At 45.0% G+C, this 22,039-nt stretch overlaps 1 protein-coding gene across 4 annotated transcripts in view; it reads left to right on the forward strand.

The window, feature by feature from the left end:
• The window catches only part of jade2 (jade family PHD finger 2), a 174,379-nt gene that overhangs the window by 141,967 nt on the left and 10,373 nt on the right, over nt 1-22,039 (forward strand). For 2 of the 4 annotated variants that reach the window (XM_030100614.1, XM_030100613.1), the window contains exons 12-15: nt 3,478-3,609; nt 14,181-14,326; nt 16,102-16,882; nt 16,923-19,454. In XM_030100614.1, coding sequence (XP_029956474.1) covers nt 3,478-3,609; nt 14,181-14,326; nt 16,102-16,833 — 1,010 coding nt within the window. In that variant the 3' untranslated portion in view covers nt 16,834-16,882; nt 16,923-19,454. Of the gene's footprint in view, nt 1-3,477; nt 3,610-14,180; nt 14,327-16,101; nt 16,883-16,922; nt 19,455-22,039 lie in introns of those variants that run through there. The other 2 variants (XR_003932254.1, XM_030100615.1) reach the window with 2 other exon arrangements.

Genomic DNA, 22,039 nt, shown 5'->3' on the forward strand with positions numbered 1-22,039 from the left:
TGGTATTGCTTAATGATGTACTCTAACCGAAGGCAGCATCACCAGGTTAGAATCTCCAGGTTTAAATATAAATCTTTTTACTTTTAAGTCCCTTTTCCTCTCCCATTGTTGTCTGTCTCTATGCACCACTTCACCTATTTTATTTGTCGCATGTTGGTGGAGGATTGACCTTCCAGATCCATTCAGACACACAGAACATCCACACACACACACACACACACACACACACAACGCGATGAAAATGGAAGCATTTTATATCCACGCCTTCATAAACACCCGGAACAAATGGCTGTTGTCTTCTTCTGTCCTGCCAAACAGTCGGTATTGTATTCTCGCTGAACTACACTTTCACACTCTTCTTTGCTTTTAACACACACACATGCGCACACACACACACACACACACACACACACACGCAGAGAACGGGTCGTCTCAGTGTGAAATCTCTCTCTGGTCTCTCTCAGCTCCGTTCATGCATGTCCTGCTCCTCCATGCTAAAGTAAGCATGAGGACAGCCTACTGCTGGCTGTGACAGCCACACACACAATGTAGGAATTTACTCTACTAACTGACACACACACGCGGGCGCCCACACACACCGGAGATGCATGCTTTGTGCTTCAGAACATTTACAGGATGATACTATAGTTTATTTTTTGCTACATTAGGACGTGCATGCTGTGTATCTTGCAGTAATTGGAATCATAGTTTGATCCCCCAGTTTGGTTCTGACTGAAACATTTCAATAGCTACTGACAGGGATTAGGATTATTTAATCTGGACAAACTATTGATAACAAATAAATCCTATTTGCGTTGTCAAGCCTATGATTTTTCTTCTAACAGCACACTGAGTTTAGCATTTTAGACATTGATTAAAAAGTGATCGTCAATACATTTTCTTTTTTTTTCTTTTTTTTTTTCTCGAACAAATTCAGATGGCAGTAAGCTTCATGCGTACGTTTTACCTTCAGTCGCCGAGAGACCAGCTGCGTGCGTCACATGGTCTGCGTCCACCGCCTCACCCCGCGGTCGCCACACAGCAATATGTACGCAAACAAATCAAATCAAAAGCAGATTTTCTCAACGCCCTGGAGCTGTAATGACCCTGCAGCTGCCACCTGCTCTACCAACGTGCACACGTAATCACACATAAGTTACACACACACACACACACACACACACACATAGATTTCTATATATACATATATACAGTGTCTGTAAACACCAGTAACCTGTTACTGCCGGCATACTGTGTTGTAGGTTGAGAGAAAGCGATCATGGCTGTGTTTTACCCCTGAGGCTCACCGGAGTGTTTCCTCACATGCTGCGTGTGCAGACGTGTGTGTGTGTGTGTGTGTGTGTGTGTGTGTGTGTGTGTGTGTGTATGTGTTCTTGTATTTCTATCCTTGTCGGGGCCAAATGTCCCCACAAGGATAGCAAAACGTGGAACGACGTGCCTTGTGGGGACCTTTTTCCGGTCCTAAGTAGGAGAAACAGTGTTTTCTTGACCATGTTGTTGTTACTGAAAAAAATAAAAGTGCAAAAACATTTCTTTAGGGTTAGGCTTTGTTGTGGTGTGGGTTAGGGTAAGGGTCAGGGTTAGGGGCTAGACATGAATGGGAGTCAATGGACGGTCCCCACAAGGATAGAAATACAAGACTGTGTGTGTGTGTGTGTGTGTGTGTGTGTGTGTGTGTGTTAAGCACACGTGTGCTTTCAGTTTTCTTAACGCTGAGCACAGCAGTAATCAGTTACTTTTCTTTACTCTGAGGAATTCTCTCACAATTGATTAATAGTCTCTTTTTTAAGAACAGATTATTAACAGATAATTAATAAATGAATAATGCTTCAGAACTTTTTTTTTTTGGTTCACTTACGCAGCTTTATCATGTTTCCCAGGAGCGAGAGACATGCATCCGACTGTCAGTTTGTGTTTCGTCGCGTGGGCGTGTCAGTCTTCATTGCGTTACCTGCCACGCTCCCGACTGGAGGGGGTGAGCGGCGCCTCCTGGAGGGAGAGAGGGCAGCTCCCAGCAGGGGGGCGCTCTGCGGGGCTCTGCTGCATGTCATGCAAGATATGTGTCTGCATGCTCACACACCTGAAGGCAAACACTCGTCTTTTGAGTGGCACGCGGGGTGGTTTTTGTTGATTGTAGCGCAGAGATACAATATTTAAGACATGACACACAGTCTCGGGAGATTCATCCAGTCGCCTGCTCTCAGTTCTCCTGGAAAAACCTCAGAAGAACACCTCACCACGAGCTGTAATCACTCCCGTATTATTCTGATGAAGTGAAACGGCGTGCGGTTAATTACAGCAGCTGTTTCTATGAGATCAGTAATCTCTGGTAATGACGATGCAATGAAGCGAAAAGGAGGACCGCCGCACAATCCCAATCCACACGCACACACACACACACACACACAGAAGACCTACAACTTCACAGCTAGTTATTGTTGTGTTGGTTCAACTTTGAGGTTAGCCGAGGCTGCAGCTAATCAAGGCCACGTGCGTCCTGAATTTGACAGCTTCAGCCTCAAACTTTTACTAGAATACTAAACAAGCTTCACAACAAGCATTGACATGCATCCCAGGCGTCTGGGCTTTATCTGGGAGGAGCAGGAGGGAGAGGAAGAGCTGCAGCTTCATCGCCAGAACTCTTCAGGAAGTCGATACAGCGACACCAGGAAGTGCGTAGCTAAATCTTAGGACGAAACAAGTTTAGTCTGTCATCTCTAAGTGTTCCCGTCGTCGTCGTTATCAGGGTGACACCTGAACGTGAACAGATTGTTCACCCAGAACGAAGATAGCAAAGAGACATTCATTTGATTTTAAGAGGCTGTTGTCGCTATTGTAGCGACTTGCAGAAGAGTTGTGCTAGAACTTCTTTTTCTATCTGTTTTACGGCGTTTCGTCGTGTGTTAAAGTTCATTTTTTGATCTGGGACTGAGATTTCCATGGATTTTGTTTCAAACTTATTACTTTTATACCCAATCTGGCTTCAAAACATGCTGGGTTTTTTTTCTGGAATCCCTGAAAACACACATTTAGCTTTTTTTTTAATCATCATGAGGGCTAAAGCCACAAATTTAATTTATTACAGAGCCATCCCAACATGCTGTAAACGCCACCCCTGGAAAAATTCATTGTTTCTTATTCAAAAACATATATAAAACCTTGTCTTCTTCACCTTTTATTCTTTTTTCCTGCATTTTCCCTTTTATGAACTCTCCTGTCAAACTCACTTTGACATCTTGGTAAATATAAACTCAATCTGAGCAACTCATTAAATCAACATGTTTTTATTTATTGCACTTTTTTTACTCTTTCCATAACATTTGCTGTCTGCTACTTTCTCACCCAAATTTCACCCCAGAAGAAGCTGTTCCTCAGGCTCAGCGGCACGAAATTGAACTTAATTGAATAAATAAAGCAAATCCCTAACCTGAGCCTGTGTTCTGTGTCTCCCTGCAGAGAAAACCCAGAAGGGAGCAAAGAGGAAGCAGGATGGAGTGAAGGATAAAGGGAAGGAGAGAAGAAAGAGTAGTCCTGAGAAGAAAAAGGAGAGATGGAAGTCAGAGAACGGCTCCCTGCTTAAAGAGCTAGGTACGCCGTTTGTGCGTGGGCGGCTGAACGCCCTGCAGTGTTTGCAGCGTTTCCAATCTGATCAAACGCGCCTGATTGGCTGAACATATGCTCCTGTGTTTCTCAGCGAAGGGTTGCGTCCCTCTTTTGGCCTTATCGCGTTGCTAATTCAGCTCAGCTTTTGATGTTGCAATCTTTTCATGAGAGCTCACAGACGACACAAAGAAGCGAGCTGTAAAAGGTGGGAATCTGAAGTTAGTTTAGTTTTATTTCACCTTGATCTTGGTATTTGTGAAGACTTGAGTTTAAATGCAGATTGATTTGTAGTTTCTGGCTGTTTAGTTTTTCCTCAAACTTCATGCCTCCATCATTAGTTTTGGATCAAGTGTCAGGTTTGATTGTAAAATCTTTTAATATCAGTCGACTGCCGCTCAGCCCAGCAGCTCTCACCTGATCTGATTTGACAGCATAACACCACTCAAGGTGTAAGATTTAGAGGCTAAGGGAGGGAGAGCGATACAACAAGACTGGATGCTAAAACAATGTAATCCCCAGATAATGCCTGGCTGCCTCCTCTCAGGTTTCCAGGGATGAATCGATGGCCTTATTCCCGTTTACACATCGTTTTCAAGTGAAAATGGCAAACTTTCATAGCATTACGGCTGGTTTTTGTAATACCAGTCACTAAAAATGGAAATACTTTGAGAGAGAAACAGTAGTTGTTGCCGTACTGGAAAAAGTATGCGATCGAATGTCGTCAGCTTTGATATAAGAAATGAAAAACTCTCGCGCAACTTCTCCTTCAGTGCAGTTCATTTGTGGGAGAGCCGCGTCTGAACTCGTGAACCAGGCGGCTTCAGACACGGAGCGCGATCAAATTGACTCAAGAGGCCGGTTCAGCATGAATCAAACATATCAAGACGCAGGGAGAATCACTGTTGTTAGTGTGCGTGACAGAGAGATTCACTCTCACAGAACTTCTACGATAAGCTTTTTTCTTTGAGGTTTCTTTTATATCTACACGGATTTAAAAAAAAAATTCAATGAAAAAAGGTTTGAACTTATTTTTGTTCTTAATTTCAGCCTTAAAATATAAATGGCAAAATATTTACGTCATATTTCATGAATTTATGAATAATTGACAAATTAGTAAACATTGTGATCATATACATTTTTGGCGAAGTATACCATAAATTAGCCAAAATAAATCCAAACAGACCTCTATCTTTGCTTTGCGTGGTGAGTTTGTTGACGTTCACCAAATCAGATAACATCTCCTGCCTTCAGTTGCACAAATTTCAAATTGCGGATTAAAACTTTCCTCATTTTGGAATCAAAGAAATTTGGTTGAGAGATTTTGAATGTTAATAAAAAGTAGTAGAAAATTGTTCTGTGGGATCAAGAAAGAGAGGAGTGAGAGAGCGGCTTCTGTCAGTGTAAATCCTCATCATTAATGAGAAACAGCGACCCCAGTGGAACAGAGCGAGCGGGAGGCTTGTCTCTGCCAGTCCTCATCATCGCTCAGATAAGAACGGATGATAATAGCCGCCTGTCGCGTTAGAAGGTGATCCATCGTCACTAGTGATTATTACAGCCTCGCGCGACGCCGAGAAGACGGATATCAAATGGAAATTGAGCCGACTGTTTATACATATGAGGATATTTTTTTCGTAACCTTGACAGTTTACTGCCGCGTCGCCGTCGCCGCTGTCCGGCGCGGCTGAGAGTGGAGAGGCAGATAAAGGCCCCGGCGTCTCATTGGAAGATAGCTGATGGATGTTTGATGGACACACTGGAGACTGCGCTGATCGAATCTGGAGCTTTTAAGTTGTCGGCACGAGACGAGCCACCTGCCTGACTATTGAGGTGCAAATGAACAATTCGATTCACAAGTCACACTGATGCTCTGCTGTGAAACAGTGTGTCCGTCACTAAGCAGCGACAGATCAGGACTACTTTAGGTGGCGTGTGACGGGAGTGATGATTTCTTCGTTGCGCACTTTCTTAAGAAATAATTTGGGCTCTTTGCAGAAATGCATTGATTGATGTGTTGAGTCAAGGGTGCAAACGCCGCAGCCTGATTACGCAGAAAACTTTGAGTTTGAATTGAGTTCGTATCCATCTGTTCCCGCCCGTTCGTTACGGCGGCGTGTTACGGCGCTCCCCGACGTGCCTGCAGTGTCTGTAAAGCGGTGTTTTCTGACATCCCGTAAACATCGCCGGTGATTTATTCCCCCCCCCCCCCCGATGCAGCTGCTTCATGGGACAGTAGAGCCACGACAGCTCGATGAGAGCCGGTGCTGTCGGTGGCGGCAGAACCAGAACACGCTGTCAGGATCAAACACGATGTCTGCTCGATCCCTCCCTCTCTCTCTCTTCAGGATTTGCTTTCTCAGGCTATTTCACCATAAAATTCCACAAAAAAAAAAGCACACTGAATGATTGACAGTATGAAAATCAGTTTTTCTTTCATTTTCGATTTAAATGTTTTGAAGCTCCGGAAGCTTCAAGTCTTTATCGAGGCCTGAAACAAAGTAAATATATAGTTATCAAGCTCGAGTTTGAGAAAGCCAAACAGCAAATCCGATGCAAATAGAGGTTGAACTTGGTGGTATGTTTGTGTGGAGGAATGAGTCTTCTGTATTTCCAGGCATCCTCAAAGCAAACAAGTTGTTCGCTGTAAATATCTTTCATATGTGGGGCATCAAGTAGGTGGATTCCTGGTCTTACATAATCCTTGTTTTTATGCATCCAGACCTAATAGGTTGTAAAGTGTTCCTGCATTCAGCGAGAAGCTTGTGGGCTGCAGAGATAATGACTGTACATGATGACTATATGTGAGCTTTGATGACTAATTGCTCGCCGTCCTGTCCTTCTTTTGACTGTTTCGACGTGAATAAAAAGCAGCGGATCCACAAAAAGACGTACAGAGAAAAGCTGCATCAACATACCACACATGACGCCCAAAATGCATTAAAAATGCATGAGCGGGAAATCGCTGCAGCAACACGTAGGATGCGACGAGCTCGCTTCCCTTTCTGTGATCTCGGAAAACGAACATGACAGAAAGTTGCTGAAAGCTGTGAAAACCACCCGACAAAGACTTCACGCTGCCATCAAAGGGTGACACCTGAAGCTGCTCCGCCGATAACGAAATGGGCTCTGACTTCGCAGGGATTAAAGCGTTTTGCCGGGAATTACACACAGCGGAGCTTAACCTCGCGCCACTGTTAACGTTTCTGTTCCGTTAAAAAAAAGGCCGCATGTACGTTCACAAAGGTTCGGTTTTCACACGTAGAAGTTTGGAGTCCTGGCTTTGCGTGTCTTCTGAAACACACTGTGGTTTGTGTGTGTGTGTGTGTGTGTGTGTGTGTGTGTGTGTGTGTGTGTGTGTGTGTGTGTGTGTGTGTGTGTGCACGCGTGTGTTTTACATACTTTAAAAACTTGTACAGTATTGTTCCAAATTTAACTGAACAGCTTCGTGAGATCTGAAAGAGCCTCAGTTGCCTCATTCTGCCTCAAGAGGCTATTTCACCTCTACTTAGCAACTAGGCTTTTTTTTTGTGCGCCTGTGTGTGTGTGTGTGTGTGTGTGTGTGTGTGTGTGTGTGTGTGTGTGTGTGTGTTTTGGCCCACATACACACTGCAGAGTGGATTCCATTGAAGTATCTGCCCACTTTCTGGAGTTGCTTTATTGTTCAGAGCAGTATTTTCCTCCTGATTCAAATAAAACAGGTTAATCGGACTTAAAGCTCCTGCTGTAGAGGCTCCCAAACAGTTGAGGTCTTTCCCCAGCTGAACATTGACCGACCTGACTCACAGCTGGGCACGTTTCTCTTTTCATATTCAAGAAATGAAGAGACCGTTCTCATTGCAGCAACATTATTTCCAAATCAGTCCAGTTTGTTTCAGTTTCCTGAGAGTTGATTTCAGTCATTTTATAGTTTTTAGTCTCTTTTGTTCATTATTGTAAACGCAGTCAGGAGATAATGTCTTGATTCTCCACTGGTAGGAGGGAAGAAGTTCACACATGGTTGATTTTGACAGGACATTAGAATGGAATTTAGCTGAGTACAATACTTTGTTAAGCCAGGGAGGATTTTGTATATTTATTCATTTTGCTTCAGTTCACCTTGAGGTAATTCTTGTGCATGAAAATTAGTAAAGCAAGGTGATGCTCAGTTTACTGTGGCTTCAATGTTGACAGTTCTTTAGACTTGAAAGAAATGCAGGTAATAACAAGGTTATGTCAACCAATCCTGAAGTTGGATTGGTCAAACACAGTCAGAACAGGAAAACCCTGAAACCAGGAACAGGGATGGTTATTTCCTTCAAATCCAGCATTTGTCAAGAGTATGATCGGCTTATAGTTTTTTTACTGTTAATCAAATCCATGGTGTCAATATCTACTCTGGCTAAGATCTTGTGAGCCTTTTATATTCCCACACATGGTGATGATCTGCAGTGACGCAGCATGTCTCTCATTTCCCTATTTAACCGGGGCTGAACATCCCAGAGCGAGCTCTGTTTTCCTGTGGAAGTGAACATGATCGATGCACAGGCTGGAGATAACACAGGGCAGGGGAGCAGTTTGGCTGCGCCTCACTTGCTTCCTGTCCTGATTTTATCTCTCTTTCCCCCCACCCCCCTTTTTTTTTTATCTCTCCTTTTTCCTCATCATGTGCTTATGTTTTTATTTTCTGACAGTCAATCTGTCTGGCTCTGTGTTATGAAACTCTTCCCATTTATCTTTCCTCGTCTCTTTCTTTCCACCTGAATGCGGTGGGATAAGGACTGCGGCTTGATGTAGAATACATGCTGGGAAATCATCATTCAAACTGTGTTTCCATGACAAACAGGTCCTTTTGTGTACCCGCGACGCTGCTATTTCGTGCAACGGTATCATTTGTCTGCATTTCCGTGTCCGTGTGTGCTCTCTGCTGTCAGCATTTTCATATATTTATATGTAGCCTATCTCTTTCCCCGTCTCAGTGTGTCGTCTCTGTGTTTTTCTTTGCATGCTGTATGTGTTCATATCTCACTCTCTCAGAGAGTGTGTGTGTGTGTATGTGTGTGTCAGTGTCAGACCATCTGTTCTCTGTCGGGTCTGGTCCTGACTGTCAGGGCTTTGTCTCCCTCTCCGTGAAGATGACGGACAAGCATCACACCTCCTGCTCAGTTGTCCTCTCCTCTGTCCGCAGTATTTATGAGCCGGGGCTTCAGCCTCGTGTGTGAGGTGATAGGAAACCATTTTGAATGCTTTCAAGCGTCACCCTGATGCTACAAGTATCTTAATATTGTCTGCGGGCCCGGGACAGTACTAGATGTCAAAATGATTTAAGTTTATTGACCACGCACTGCCAACTTCTGTCTCCGGTGGGAAGAGCAGTAAGACAACTGTAAATGTTCTGAAAGTATGGATTGCATAAGATATTTATTTCACAAAGCGGTGCATTTTTGAAAAAAGTTTTGGCTCACGGACCATATGTTTGAGAAGTCTGTATCAGATAGTTTAAAAAAAATAATAACTTGACAGAATAAACTGTGAGCAATTGAAAGCTCCATCTTGCCTCCAACTATTTTAATGCATTTTTTGGTTATTTTGCTTCTCAGACTGATCCTCAGAAGGGATATACGGATGTTAAAATCACATTAATCATACCTTCTTAGAAAACTCTAAAATTAACAATAAATCCTCCTAAAATATTTTTGTATGAAAGGCTTCTTTTGAAAGTTTAAATATAGACAATTTTTTTTAATCAGTTCAGTGAAATTACACTGTTTTCCCCCTCGCGCAGCCTGTGGCTGCACTTTCTCTTCGTCTGATAGCTTTCAAGCCCAAACTTGTCGGCGCAGTAAACACTAATCACAGTCACATGCTCTTGATTATTGCAGTGTCGTTAGCGTGCAAAGCGCACCGCTTTGGCAGTTTATGAATAAACAAGGCATCTTGAGTTTGTTTTTCTTAGTTGTGTCTGTGTGTGATCTTTTTCAGCTTGCATGTTTTTTCCCCATCTGTGGATAAAGCAATTAAATGCAAACATCCCCCATGAGACCGTGAGCTTATCAGGTCTCTCCAAGTTGGCAATTTGTCTAAACCGTATGACAGTGTGTTCCCAGTCCTAACATCTCTCAGGACAGGTAACGTGACAAACGTTCCTTTTATACGTCTGTCCCATTTCACATAAACCGCTTCGAGCAGCCTTTCGACCTGATGTGGATGAGAGCTGCTGCGATGGAAGCTGTCCAGAGATTGCTGTGACAAGGACTGTAGAGTTTTGGCTTTGAAACATTGAGGCAGCACAGCCACCAAAGGGCAATATTGTCCTAGGAGTGAAGGTGTAGCTATTTACATTCACTATGTAAGAGTAAAGTTCATGAATGAATGGATATTCAAGATTAAAATTATTTTTAACACATGGTAGGTTCTTTTACTCGGAGTCCTGTCAGTAGTTCACTGTACCTGCCATTATTTCCTGAATCCCCCTGTTTGATTTGTCTTATTTATTTTGCTCTTTTTCTGCCGGCTACGCTCCTCGTCACTCCTTCAACGCTCCGATAAGTCTGGTGATGGCTCAGTTTTGCCTCCTGGACCTCCTCTCTGTTTCCGTGTTTCTATCTCTGTCTCTCTCGTGGAGTTTCCAGGGAGACGGCTGGCATCCGAGAACAATCGTCAGACTGTAGTCAGAGCTTTAGACGCTTTAGACCGAGCACTCCTCTCTCCCTCCCTCCCTCCCTCTCTCTCATGTACAGGCTCTGCTCTTGGCCCTGTCCTGCTGCTCGTGTATTCCTTGCACCGAATTAGCAGCGCTGGCTAGCGATTTGTTGCTCACAGCTACAACATCAGCTGTTCTGCAAAAGCCTGGTGCCTTTTTTGTAGCGGTGAGACACGCAGCTCCATCCCAACTCGTGCTCGCATGTAGGAAAAAAAACCCCTTTCGGAGGTTTCGGTGCATCTACGGCTTTGGGTTTGTCGCATTAGCTCGCTCTGGCACTGGCACTGAGATGTGTTAGCACTAGCCAGGTCAGTGGGAGGAGTCAGAGCGGTCATATGGTTTAAAAGACACAGCAACATCAGTCAGTATGCAAAATATCTTTAAAATTATTACTGCATATCGAACATAATGGAAAAAAGCACAAATGTATTTGTGAGGATTTTGATGCCACCGTCGAAATCCTGATCCGAATGGCCGGTGTGAAGAGCAGGAGCAGGACAGCTGTGCAGCTTTGTGTAAGATTTACAGCCCCATCGCAGAAAAAAGGGTCACATAAAGTGATAAAAAAATTAAAACAGGAAACACAAAAATCATTAGAAATGTGAAATATGTGTTTGCTTGTAGATTTAGGTGCATATACGGAGAAAGAGACCATCTGTGCTAATATAGGTCAAATGAAAGGTGCACTTTCTGTATTTGGTTGCATGTGAATGATGCCAAACAGCAGCCTGCAGAGTGGCGTGTTTCAGTTTGCTCGCCAGCCTTCCTCCCTCTGAACTCTGCTCTTATCTCTCTCCTGTATCGCTCCTCCCCGTCTTCCTCACACTTCTTCACTGTCTCTTTCTTTTTTTTTTCCTTCCCTCTGTCACCTATTCTCTCCCTCAGAGCTCTCCTGATTCCTGCAGAGACATGCTGCGTCATGGAAACAACCCGCTCGGTGTGTGTGTGTGTGTGTGTGTGCGCGCAGGATAGCTGGGTGTGAAAAGGCACCCTAACAGCACCTCCTGCTGTCCTGCTTGGTGGATCATTATAAGCATCAAGGACTTACTAGGAAGTGGAGAAAAAAAGTGAAAAAGAACAGTATTCTGCGGACTTATCAGTATGTATGATGGAGTAAAAACATTCAATGCATTCCTGATTATATTTATGTTGCACTGTGGGTTTTTAAGATGTTCCACATACGACAGCCTTCCAGTGTTCTTATTCAGAGATTAACTGCTGTTCTTGTCTCAATAAAAACACAAAGTTATATAGGTTTTTTTTCCCCCATTGCAGCAAATGATTCAACTACCTACAGAGCCAAAAAGGTCACAAAAGGAATTGCAACCATTTATGAGTAACATTTTTCTGCTCCCTTTTTCTGACCCAGGGAGAAGTGTCTTAACATGCTGTATCACATATGGTGGAGTTGACCGCCTGTGTTTGTGATCGCAGCAGGAAGCCGGTGCGGCCGCCCAAGCGCGGGTTTGCACTACAGTAAACCACAGAAGCCGATTCACCAGGCGTCTGGCTGATCGCTGCTTGGGACCAACTGTATTTCTGTGTGTAGCTGCACTTTGCTCGCTGTGCTGTGGTTGTTAGGATTCTGGCTGTGACTCATTGGTTTTTTTTTAACACCGCGCGCAGCGGCGATGGCCGAGTGCGGCGGTGCCGCTGTATGCCGGCGCTCCCGCGGCGCGTCGGTAACACATCTGTCATATAAGCTCGGCAGGTTGAAGTAGTGGTGCAGCGGGACACGTCCATAGCGCCGCGCTGTAAAGCACAACAGCAGCCAAACTCTGATCAACAGCCTCGTCCAGGCCGGGCTTCACAGCCAGGCGGAGCAGCTGCAGCTGCGCTCACGGTCGGCACAACGCTGCCAAAGATCTGCCTTCAGAATAAATGACGAGCGCTAAAGACGTCACGTTAAGTGCAAGCCATCTCTCTTTTCCGCAGTATCTTCAGAGCGTTGCCTGTGAGGAGCGAGAAGGAGATAAATCTTGTGAACTAACGTGACAGCTGTTCTTATTTACCAGGAGGAAATGTAAAGACAGCGTTAAAGTAAAAAACAAAGGAATCCAGGGCGAGAGCAGTTTGAGAGTTTTCAGAGGCTCAGATCTTCTTGCGTTTGAGATTGTGTAAACTGAAAATGTTTTTGTTGTTGTTTGTTTTACCCGCAGCGTTATTTCTACATTCTGGAATGTATGTAGTACTTCTGTAATAGCCTGTTTTTGTTTACCCACACACGCCCAGTCAATACGAGGTAGATGTTCCTGAACGCTATCCCGGTGTAAAGCCTCAGGATGCTGGACTTGGTGGCCAGAGGTTTCACAATAATCATCATTTTCCTTATGAATTTATCAGTTTACTCTTAGAAAAAAAAAAAATCATATCAAATCCAGGTTCCTACATCTGATGCTGTGTGAGCGGACATACACAGAGGTTAAGACGATGTTGGATGCTTGAACAGTATAATAGCTTCATGAATTTGAGAAACAAAAATAAGACTGATTACAATTTATTGGCATAAGCAGTGATTTGCAATTATATTTCCATTGTTTTTCCTGCTACTACTGCAGCTGCTGCTGCTGTTGCTGTTGCCAAATGTAGATCTATGAAGTTATGAAACAGCGACTTGATGGCTTCTGTCTGGCTTCTTATTAAACACAAACATTTTTAAGGTTTCAACTCTTTTGAATATTTTATTTTTTTTACTCAACACAGTATGTTAAACGGGTTTCCATCAAATTAATTTGCTTTCTCAAATTTTTTCCAATGTAAAGGTGGACGGAGTGAAAGACGGGTGTCGTCAGTTCTCGCTGTCCTCACTGCGTTGTTCATGTTTGAGTTTGTTTCCGAGTAAACAAGTCCGACATGCCACAGAGAGTCACGGCGCTTCGGCAGCACGTCTTACGGCCCGCGATGATCGAAAAGGAGCCACGAATCGCTCGCAATTACACAGATCCACGTGCAGACACTTAAAAGCAGGTGGCATTGTCTGCAGGCACACACACACACACACACACACACACACACACACACACACACACACACATGCTCATGCTGCCTACGTTCCAGGGCTGCGACATTACTGTACTCGTACACACACCACACTGCTGGAACAAGGAGACAGGATTTCTATATTTATTTGTCATGAAACCCCAGAAACTGCATGTTTGAGTTCAGAGCACAGCACTGTGCTCTATAAATGTCATCATGTCAAGGTTTTTTCTCTCAAAAGCACAAAAGCTGCTCGAGTTTGCGCTTTCGTTTAAAATCACAATCAACCCGAAGCACAATACACGAACTGCAGAGGTGTTATATGAAAGACAAATATCAGTTTGGAAATGTTATATTGCAGCTTCAGCCATATTTATTTCAAAATGTTCCTGTAATTAACATAAACAAACAGGAGTACCACAGATGTAGCCTCCACTTGCCTTGAAACGTTGTGGTCTGCCAGCTCACACTGAGGAATCTGTTAAATTGCTTCAAGGTGCAAACTGTACGCTGTGGCTGTTCCGACGGTGGAGTCTCTCTTTTAGTTTATGCACGGGTTTTGTCTCGCAGACAAGTCTGGGTAATTTGGAAAATGTCATTGAAATTGAATGTTTTTTTCTTTATTTTCCAACACTTTGAATGTGCAGTTTCAGCCAGAAGGTTCAAGAATAGGATCAGAAGTCTTCTTTTAATGCATTTTTCTTCATTTGAAAGTCTGTTCCAGCACAACCTGTCCGGTGTGTGTTCTTGTTTTTTAATGTAACAAAGAAAGCAGCATCTCTCACATGTCAGTCCTGTTTTCCTCTCTGTTCCTCCCTGTTCTTCTCATTCCCAAACATTCCCAACATCTCTGCTTCCTCCCCTTCTTCTCACATCCATCTCTTCTCTCCTCACCCAGGTTTGTCAAAGTCCTTCCCGTTGGACAACTCCCTGTTCGACAGCTGGCTGGCGCAGTCGGTGCAGATCACGGCGGACGACATGCTGAGTCAGTGGACCCTGGGCGCGCAGCATCGCGACAAGAGCGGAAGTCTCCTCTCTGACCAGGTAGGGTTTCACGCAGCGGGAGGCCAGGAAGTCCCGGCGTAATACCTGCTGCAGTGGCTGTGTCTTCGAAAAGCAGCAGAGGGCTGAACTCGAAGGTGGATTTAATGAGCTGCGAGATTAAAAAGGCAGCGTGCGAGCAGAGGCCGACTTCACCGAGGGCAGGAGCCAGCTGAGAACAGTTACATAAGGAGGCGGATTACATCAATCGGCACACATGACTTCATCCAAACTGTTGAAATCAGCACTAGTGTCAACAGTCCATCATCTCTGCAACTGAATCCCAATCCATTTCATCAGCGGGCGAAGCCCGCGCCAAGACCAGGCCCGTTTCAGACAGACAGTCAAAGGAGCGTGAAGATAAAAAGGTCTTAAAGGGATGAGGCGGCCACAAGGTAGAACAAAACAATGTCTGCCAAAAGAGGAGCGTGTATCATGAGCTCACTCTGCTTTACAGCAGCCTTCATTTAAAATCTGTTTTTAAAAAAGCTCAACTGACTGTTGTTGTTAAACCAATAGATCTGTCCTGCATTTTCAAAACATTTTATGGAACATTTATAGTTTGGGGGTTAAAAGCTACAGACAGGTAAGAAAAAAGTCAAAAATAGAAGATCTGTCTTTGTGATCATGAAAGAAGAGGAAGCTTATAAAGGCACAATGGTAGTCACAAGCTGCGATAAATTGTTTTCTTTTTCTTTTCATTGTGCTACAGTAGTTTTGTCAGGTGCCGTAAAACCAAGTTTTTATCATGCGCACCTTTTTACTGGGAATTATTCCGACTCCGTGCCAAGAGATTGCAAGTGATTCCTCACACAGTAAAAATATGAGTGATTGTATCTGTTTAGTGGTGACGCAGAGTGTAAATGTGAGTTTTCTTTATGCCGGATGCTGGATTGATCTGTGTGTGAGCGAGTGGATAATCAGAGCCGGGCTCGGTGCACCGTGGCTGACCCGCTGCAGTCCTCAGGACTGCGATGTTTGTGTATTTATTGATGGCTCTAAGCAGAGAGCCATGTATGCAGCAGCCTCTGTAGGCGTGCTGGGGAGTGGACGACAGGAGCGTGTTCACTTTTCATTAGAACAGACCCCTGATATCGACAAATAGAGACGTTATTGAGGTGGAAGGGCGCAGTCTGTGTCACACTTCATTCAAACTGGCGGTGACAGCTGCCATGCGAGGTCTCTCACAGGATTACATCTGTTGCGCAACACCGAGTCCGGAGTCGTACATTCAGTGTTTTGCCCAAGGACAGGGGATCGAGCCGCCAACCGCTAAATTGGAAGATGACCCACTTTACTAACTGAGCCCCCCCCCCCCCCCCCCCCCCCCGTAGCTGACATATTTACAAAAAGGGAAAACAAAATTTTTTACAAATCAACAGGAACATCTTATGAAGAAATAACACCTCACAGCACTTTGAGAACACGCCGGCTTTGTCATTTAGTTGTTGGTTTTTTTTCTTCCCTTTTTTGCTCAAAAACAAAATGTGACATTAAACGTTCACATCCTGCGCTGGTAAGCTGTTGGAAATGTGGGTAGCCGCTGGTGGGTGGAAGTCTTTGTTCCAAATTATTATTTGCAGGAATGTGAAAGAGAAATCCCAGCTACAGGCTAATTAATTGTTGCATTGATCAACTTGCCAGTACTTTGTGTCAAACTCACTGCACCTTTTGAAACAGACAAGCAGAGCTCTGTTCCCTTATTTTTTTTCTCCTTTTTTGTGTAATTTCCTTTGCTTGTTATCATTTCTCACTTGTTTCCTCCTCCTGTGACGCAGCTCCTGCAGGGCGAAGAGAGTCTGCTCAACCTCATGATGGAGAACTCAATGCAGTCCACCTGGAAGACGCCACAGCTGGGCCGCAAACCGCGGGGAGGCAGCAAACCCCGGGCGCGCCGGCCGCCCACCCCGCCCGCGCAGCCTCAGACGCACCTGTCGGCCGCCGCCGCGTCCGCCGCCGGCAGCCCGTCGATGACGAAGAGCCTGTGGGCCAGCGTGGCGGAGGAGAAGTCCAGCTGCGCCGGCCGCAGGGGCGAGCGGTCCAGGAGTTCCTCGAAGAACGGCCACCACCACCACCTCCACCACCACCAGACCAGGAGCTCCGACTTCCACCGGGAGCCGCCGCCGCAGCCGCCCATCTCCAAAATGGACTCCTGTCACATCTCGGAGGACCACGGCTCGTGGGACGGCCTCCACACGGGGAACGGCGTGGCGTCCGGTTTCACGGCCAGCACGTCTCCACTCCCGGCCTCCAGCCCCGGGCTCACGGTCCCCGGGACCCCGCGCCTCCGTCCGTCCCGCCAGAGCAAGTCCAGAGGGCGGGGCTCGGGCGGGGGCGGCGCCGGGCTGGAGCCGGCCGACCTGCCGCTGGTGAGGAAGGACTCTTCCATGTTGGACAGTGCCGAGACTGACGGATACTTCTCTGACGGCGAGCAAAGCGATTCAGACACGCGGCCCGGGGACGCAAGCTCCGCCTGCCACAGTTGCATTCTGGGAATGAGGACCTGCTGAGGAGGAGTGTGCTGGCATCCTAATAAAACTGAGACTCAAACGGACAAATACACACACGCACACACACACACATACACACACACACACACACACACACACAGTTTTCCAAGCATCGTCCTGCTGGCTAATTGTTTTTCCATCTGTGCCCGGTCTGTAAAACATGGCTGGATGGCTCTCTTCAACCAAATCCCCGTCATATCTGTCAGAGGAAACTCTTCAGCTTCTAACCTGCTCTGTTTTTTCGGGGGGGAATTTGAATGTAGCCGTTTGCCTAATTGTACCGTTAAAGCTTCTCCACTGGACCGCAGTTTGTTGTTGGCTTTCCATAAGATGCGAAACGTTCAACAAATAGGAAACAAACGTTGCTTTTATTGTTTGTTTTTGTGTGTGTTCAGTTCCGTTTCGTTTCTGGGGGTTGAAGTACCCGGTTCTGGCCCCATGTCTGTGGTATCTGCCAGACTTGGGAACAAACACTTTGGGGCATTATTATTATTGTTCAAGCTGTTTTCAGGGTATGCTTCACTCCTGGTCTGTTCAGGCCCGAGACGCATCCAATGAGTTCTTGTTTTCTTGATTGTGTTCAGTGCAAAGACAATTTCACTCCAGAGCTGGTCTGAATATGTACAGACGGTGACATAGGACAAAACGTATTCAGCATTGAGAAGCACAACTGATTTAGTCATAAGAGCTGTAATGTAAGCACTTGTGTGTGTATAATAGATGTTCATTCAGGGTTGGGGTCAGTTATCTTCCTGTTGACTCCATTGCAAACTGTACACTGAAGCCTTTCGTGGTCAGATTTACTTTCGATTCTTTGAAGACCTTCCAGCTTTTCCCAGTATTTGAATAGCAAACAGATTGACCCCAACCCTGGTGCCCGATCCGATTTTCACACAGAGACACAAACACAAACATACTGACACATAAACTACGAGAAAGAAATCCCCTTTTCTTACATCACAGCCGTTGTTGAAAATTCTGATCTGACTTTCATCAGCTGCTTTCAAATTCTTCCTAATTCAATCTGTTTGGGTTTTTTTCGTTGTTTGTTTCTTTGCCCAAATCCTTAGCGAAGAATCATTGTAGAAACTCTGTGCCTTCTGTCGCTTGCCCTGTGGCCCTGCCTGAACCTTAACCCCCACAGACCCTGTCGATCAACCAAACAATCAGTGAGTGGATCAATCAGTCGTTTGTCAATCGGATTTGTAACAATCAAACCAAAAGGAAATCGTGCTGGGCTGGCTACCCGGTGTCGCCGGCGTCGGGCTCCTTGTCACCTTAACAATTGTCTTAGTGCCTGAAACAAGGATGTAAATGCAGCATTTGCCATTTATCAGAAAAGCATCTGCAGCCATGAGCAAAGCAGAGCCACTCCGTACTATCAGTGCAAAGCGCTGCTTACTCTTCTGTGCCCCACCCCCCCATCCCCCCACCCCACCCCCTTCCCCCACCTACCGCCCCAGCGTCACCACTGCACCCCAGAGCCGCCCACAGACAGAGTTTGGCCAGGTTACACTCTGAGAGAGAATAAAGCCATTATTCCAATGTTACGTGGGGGAAAGCTTCTTTAGTTCCTTCCATCATTGTTACATGACTTCAGATCATTCTTTTTTTTATTTAGACTCGTGAGAATCAACTCAAAAGGGCCAGAAACCCGGGACTTTTTAAGAATTTTAAGAATGACTCTTCAAAATAAACCATATTTACACTCGCCCCCACAATTGGAGAAAGTGGAGAACATCATATTACTTTTAGATCAACAGTTTTCTTCAACTTTGGCAAAACCCTGGGACTGGCGGCGTACTCAGGCTGACCAGGATGTGTTTATGTCCTGACGGTACAAATTTACAATTTTGATCTTCAGGCTTTTTCTAGTCTTTGTGCACTTGTTTAATTTACAAATTATTAGTTGTATCTTCCATTAATTGAAAAGCTGCTAAACCGAAGCCCACAAGTTAAAATCTACCTTAAGTGTCTACACAGTGTTTAATATTTAGTGAAAACAGCATGTGTACTTTTTACTGCTTATTCACAGATTTTTGCATCGAAACTTTCTGAAAGATTAACTTACTTAATGTACTTTTTAAAGTAATTTGCCAGAGAGGGTACGTTAGTGTACTGGTGAGGACTAATATGAAGATTTCTAACACTGCAGTTTTGTATTAAAAACAAAACAGTTTTATATCATTGACCAAATTTATCCCCGCTTGCTTTTTCAAACGTCTCCCCTTTTTTCAGGTTAATCTTAGAGGCTACCAGTGCACAGTAGAGGAATTAGTCATGCTTCAGAGGATCTATGTGTGTCTATGCAGATAATAATACCGGTGTGGTGAGATCCAGCAGAGCACTGAGCAGGTTTCCGGCACCAGCACGGCTGATGCTCAGGTCTGACCCGGCCAAACTCTCCTCCCGGACGGCTCTGCTGCACGCGTTGCTCCTCCTAGACAATACAAGTTAATCAGCTTCAGAGGCCTGTGCTCTTAAGTTCTTGAATTGAGTTATTTGTAAATTTGTTTTTGTTTTTTTGTTTTTTTTGTTTTTTAAGACTTTTTGTTTTTCTCTCAAAGAGTTGTATTTTGTACCTAAAGCAGTCCATGGTATTCTCAGGGGTTAAAATCTTTAAAAAAAAAAAAAAAAAAAAAAAAAAAAAAAAGAAGAATAAAAGGTTGTAAAATTTATGGAGAAAGCAACGTAAGACGTAGATACATATATATATAGATATATAGATATACACATATTTTATATCATATACAGTATATATATATAAAGTGATGTGTGTATGTCTAGGAACTTCCTTATTTGGCAAACTTTGCTGTTTGAACTCCAACATGACTACTACTGAGCATGCTCCTTCTCTCAGTATGACCACATGACCATCAGGCCTGGGTTCAATAGTCTCAATGCTTCATGCTCGTTTGACCGTGTTCGTGTTGGCAGACGATCTGGACTGTTTGGGTTTTGTTTTCAGTCTCACACCGGTCCCGCTGTGGAGACTCCACTCCTCTGGACCAGGGGGTGAAATAATCCACCGCAAGTGATTTTAAGGGCTGTTTGACCCAGGTCTGATGAACAGATGTTCAAGTAGAAGTGCACATCCGTTCTACTTCCTGTTTTTTTGTTTTTTTTCGGTTCTTGTTTTGTTTTTCTGTATGGACAGCTTCTAAACTAAGTGACCACACCAAAGATCAGACCTGTGTATCGAGGCAGCATGTTTACATCTTATCTACTGCAACCCATTCACACACGCCGCCGTCTCTGGATTTTAAGACGAGGAATGTTAGATAAGGTGTCAAACAACTCGACGCGCCGTCCGGGTCCGCTTGGCTTCACCTGATTCAGCCCAGTTCAGCCCGAGGCGCGGCGTCCCGTGGAGATGCTCCCGCGCCGCTGCCGCCAAACCCCCAGCCTGGACTCTCACAGACCTACACATGACGGAGCCTCACGAGGGAAAACGCCTGCTGTCACTGGAACAGGATGGTGATGGTCATCAAACGCAGACTCACACGTTTTAACCGATTCTCTTCAGAAAAAGCCAAATGCTGCTGAATGAACACAACATCTCTCTCTCTCTCTGTCTCACACACACACACACACCAACACACCACACTGAAATAAACAGCAGAGCTGGTATAACAGGGTTCTAATGTACGAGATGACTAGTTTTTTATGTAAATGTGGTCCTGACTGCATCAGCAAGAATGAGCTTACTGGGAGTGACAGCAGGAGAGTGTTATCGCAGGTGGCAGTGCTGCGTCTCTGTCTTCTTCGTCCTTCAGGTGTAGCCATCGTAGAGGGTTCTCATTGTCGTGTTGAAGCGTGCAAGTTTTGTCTGAGGCGTTTTTTTTTTTTTTTTTTTTTTTCCGAAATTTCACAACGGCACGGACGCAGGACAGATGGCGGATTTTTGGACTTCTGCGCTGGCTATTCCAACTGATCATGCAACAACACATACGACAACAATAACAGCAACAAGGCTTGTGTTCTGAAAACGAGGACGTGGCGCGGCGTCACGACAGAATCCTCTGCCGGGTGGTTGTTTTGCCATTCACGTGTGGCTAAGAAGGAAAAATGTAATCTTGGTTTCAATATTCAATGTTTAAAGTAGCCTGACGTTGTAGACAGTGGTATTAGACAAGGCCTCTCATGTACGGCCTTACTCATGTAGTAGCAAATGCTAAGGCTGCACAGTGCCGGTCGGGGGGGGGGGGGGGGGGGGGGGGGGAGATCTTCTTTTTGCATTTCTACCGGAGGGTGTTGTGGAGTTGTGTAGGTGTGCAGCTTCCTCCTGCTTTGAAGTCCAATCTGAATCCAAGTACAGCTCTATAGACCGCATTATTATATGTGGCTAGTTATACTTTCAGATTCTTTTTTTTTTTTTTTTTCCGCCTCGTTGCTGTGCAGCCTTAGCAAGCACAAACTGGTTATTATTATATATTTACAGTGTGGCTTCAATGCCCTCTCCTTCCGCTTTGTAGATGCTGTAGACTGGAGTCTTCTGCAGGTTCTTTTTTATCAATATCCACTAGGAAACAACTTCTAAGCATCACTGTCCTCCGTGTGGTTCGCTGGTGTGGGTGTTGGCTCGCAGCCCAAAATCTGCTCTGATGATCTCTGGATTTTGCAACCCAGTCAGGTCAATTATCTGCAAGATTGAGAGACAGATTAAACCCCTCCCCTCCCTGTCATTCTGAAGTTCATCCACAAAATTAGTCACTTCATTAATTCGGACGTGTGATGAAGCGTCAATGTCGGCCAAAGCAGTTTTGCAGGAGAGTCGAAGGTCACGGTCTTCCCATTCGGAGAACATGGAGAAGACGTCATCTGTAATGTTCAAACGTATAACTGTGCTTGAGAGTATAATTCCGCCCCGGGTGTTGGCTCCAACGCTACATTTCAGAAATGAGCTGACGGGCATCAAGCACATAATGGCAGGTCAGAAACACACCTACACACGGCGGTTCTTTCCACGAGGTCTGAGCTGCCAAGCTGGTTAAAGACCAGCAACCCATCGCTGCAGGTAATTGGAAAACTGCCTACATTTCACTCAACTGCCATTTACTGTACTGACTGTGTTGTAAAATTCATTGTGAGACATCACTGCAGCTGCGGGGCTGGCTTCCTTCAGAACCACCTCTGCCAGGCAAAGGTCAAGTCTGGGAGTTCAGGATCATCCAGCAACCAAAATGTGAATAACTTTATTTTCGAT

Source organism: Salarias fasciatus, chromosome 10 (genome assembly GCF_902148845.1).
Source record: "Salarias fasciatus chromosome 10, fSalaFa1.1, whole genome shotgun sequence".
In the NCBI taxonomy this organism is placed as follows: Eukaryota; Metazoa; Chordata; class Actinopteri; order Blenniiformes; family Blenniidae; genus Salarias; species Salarias fasciatus.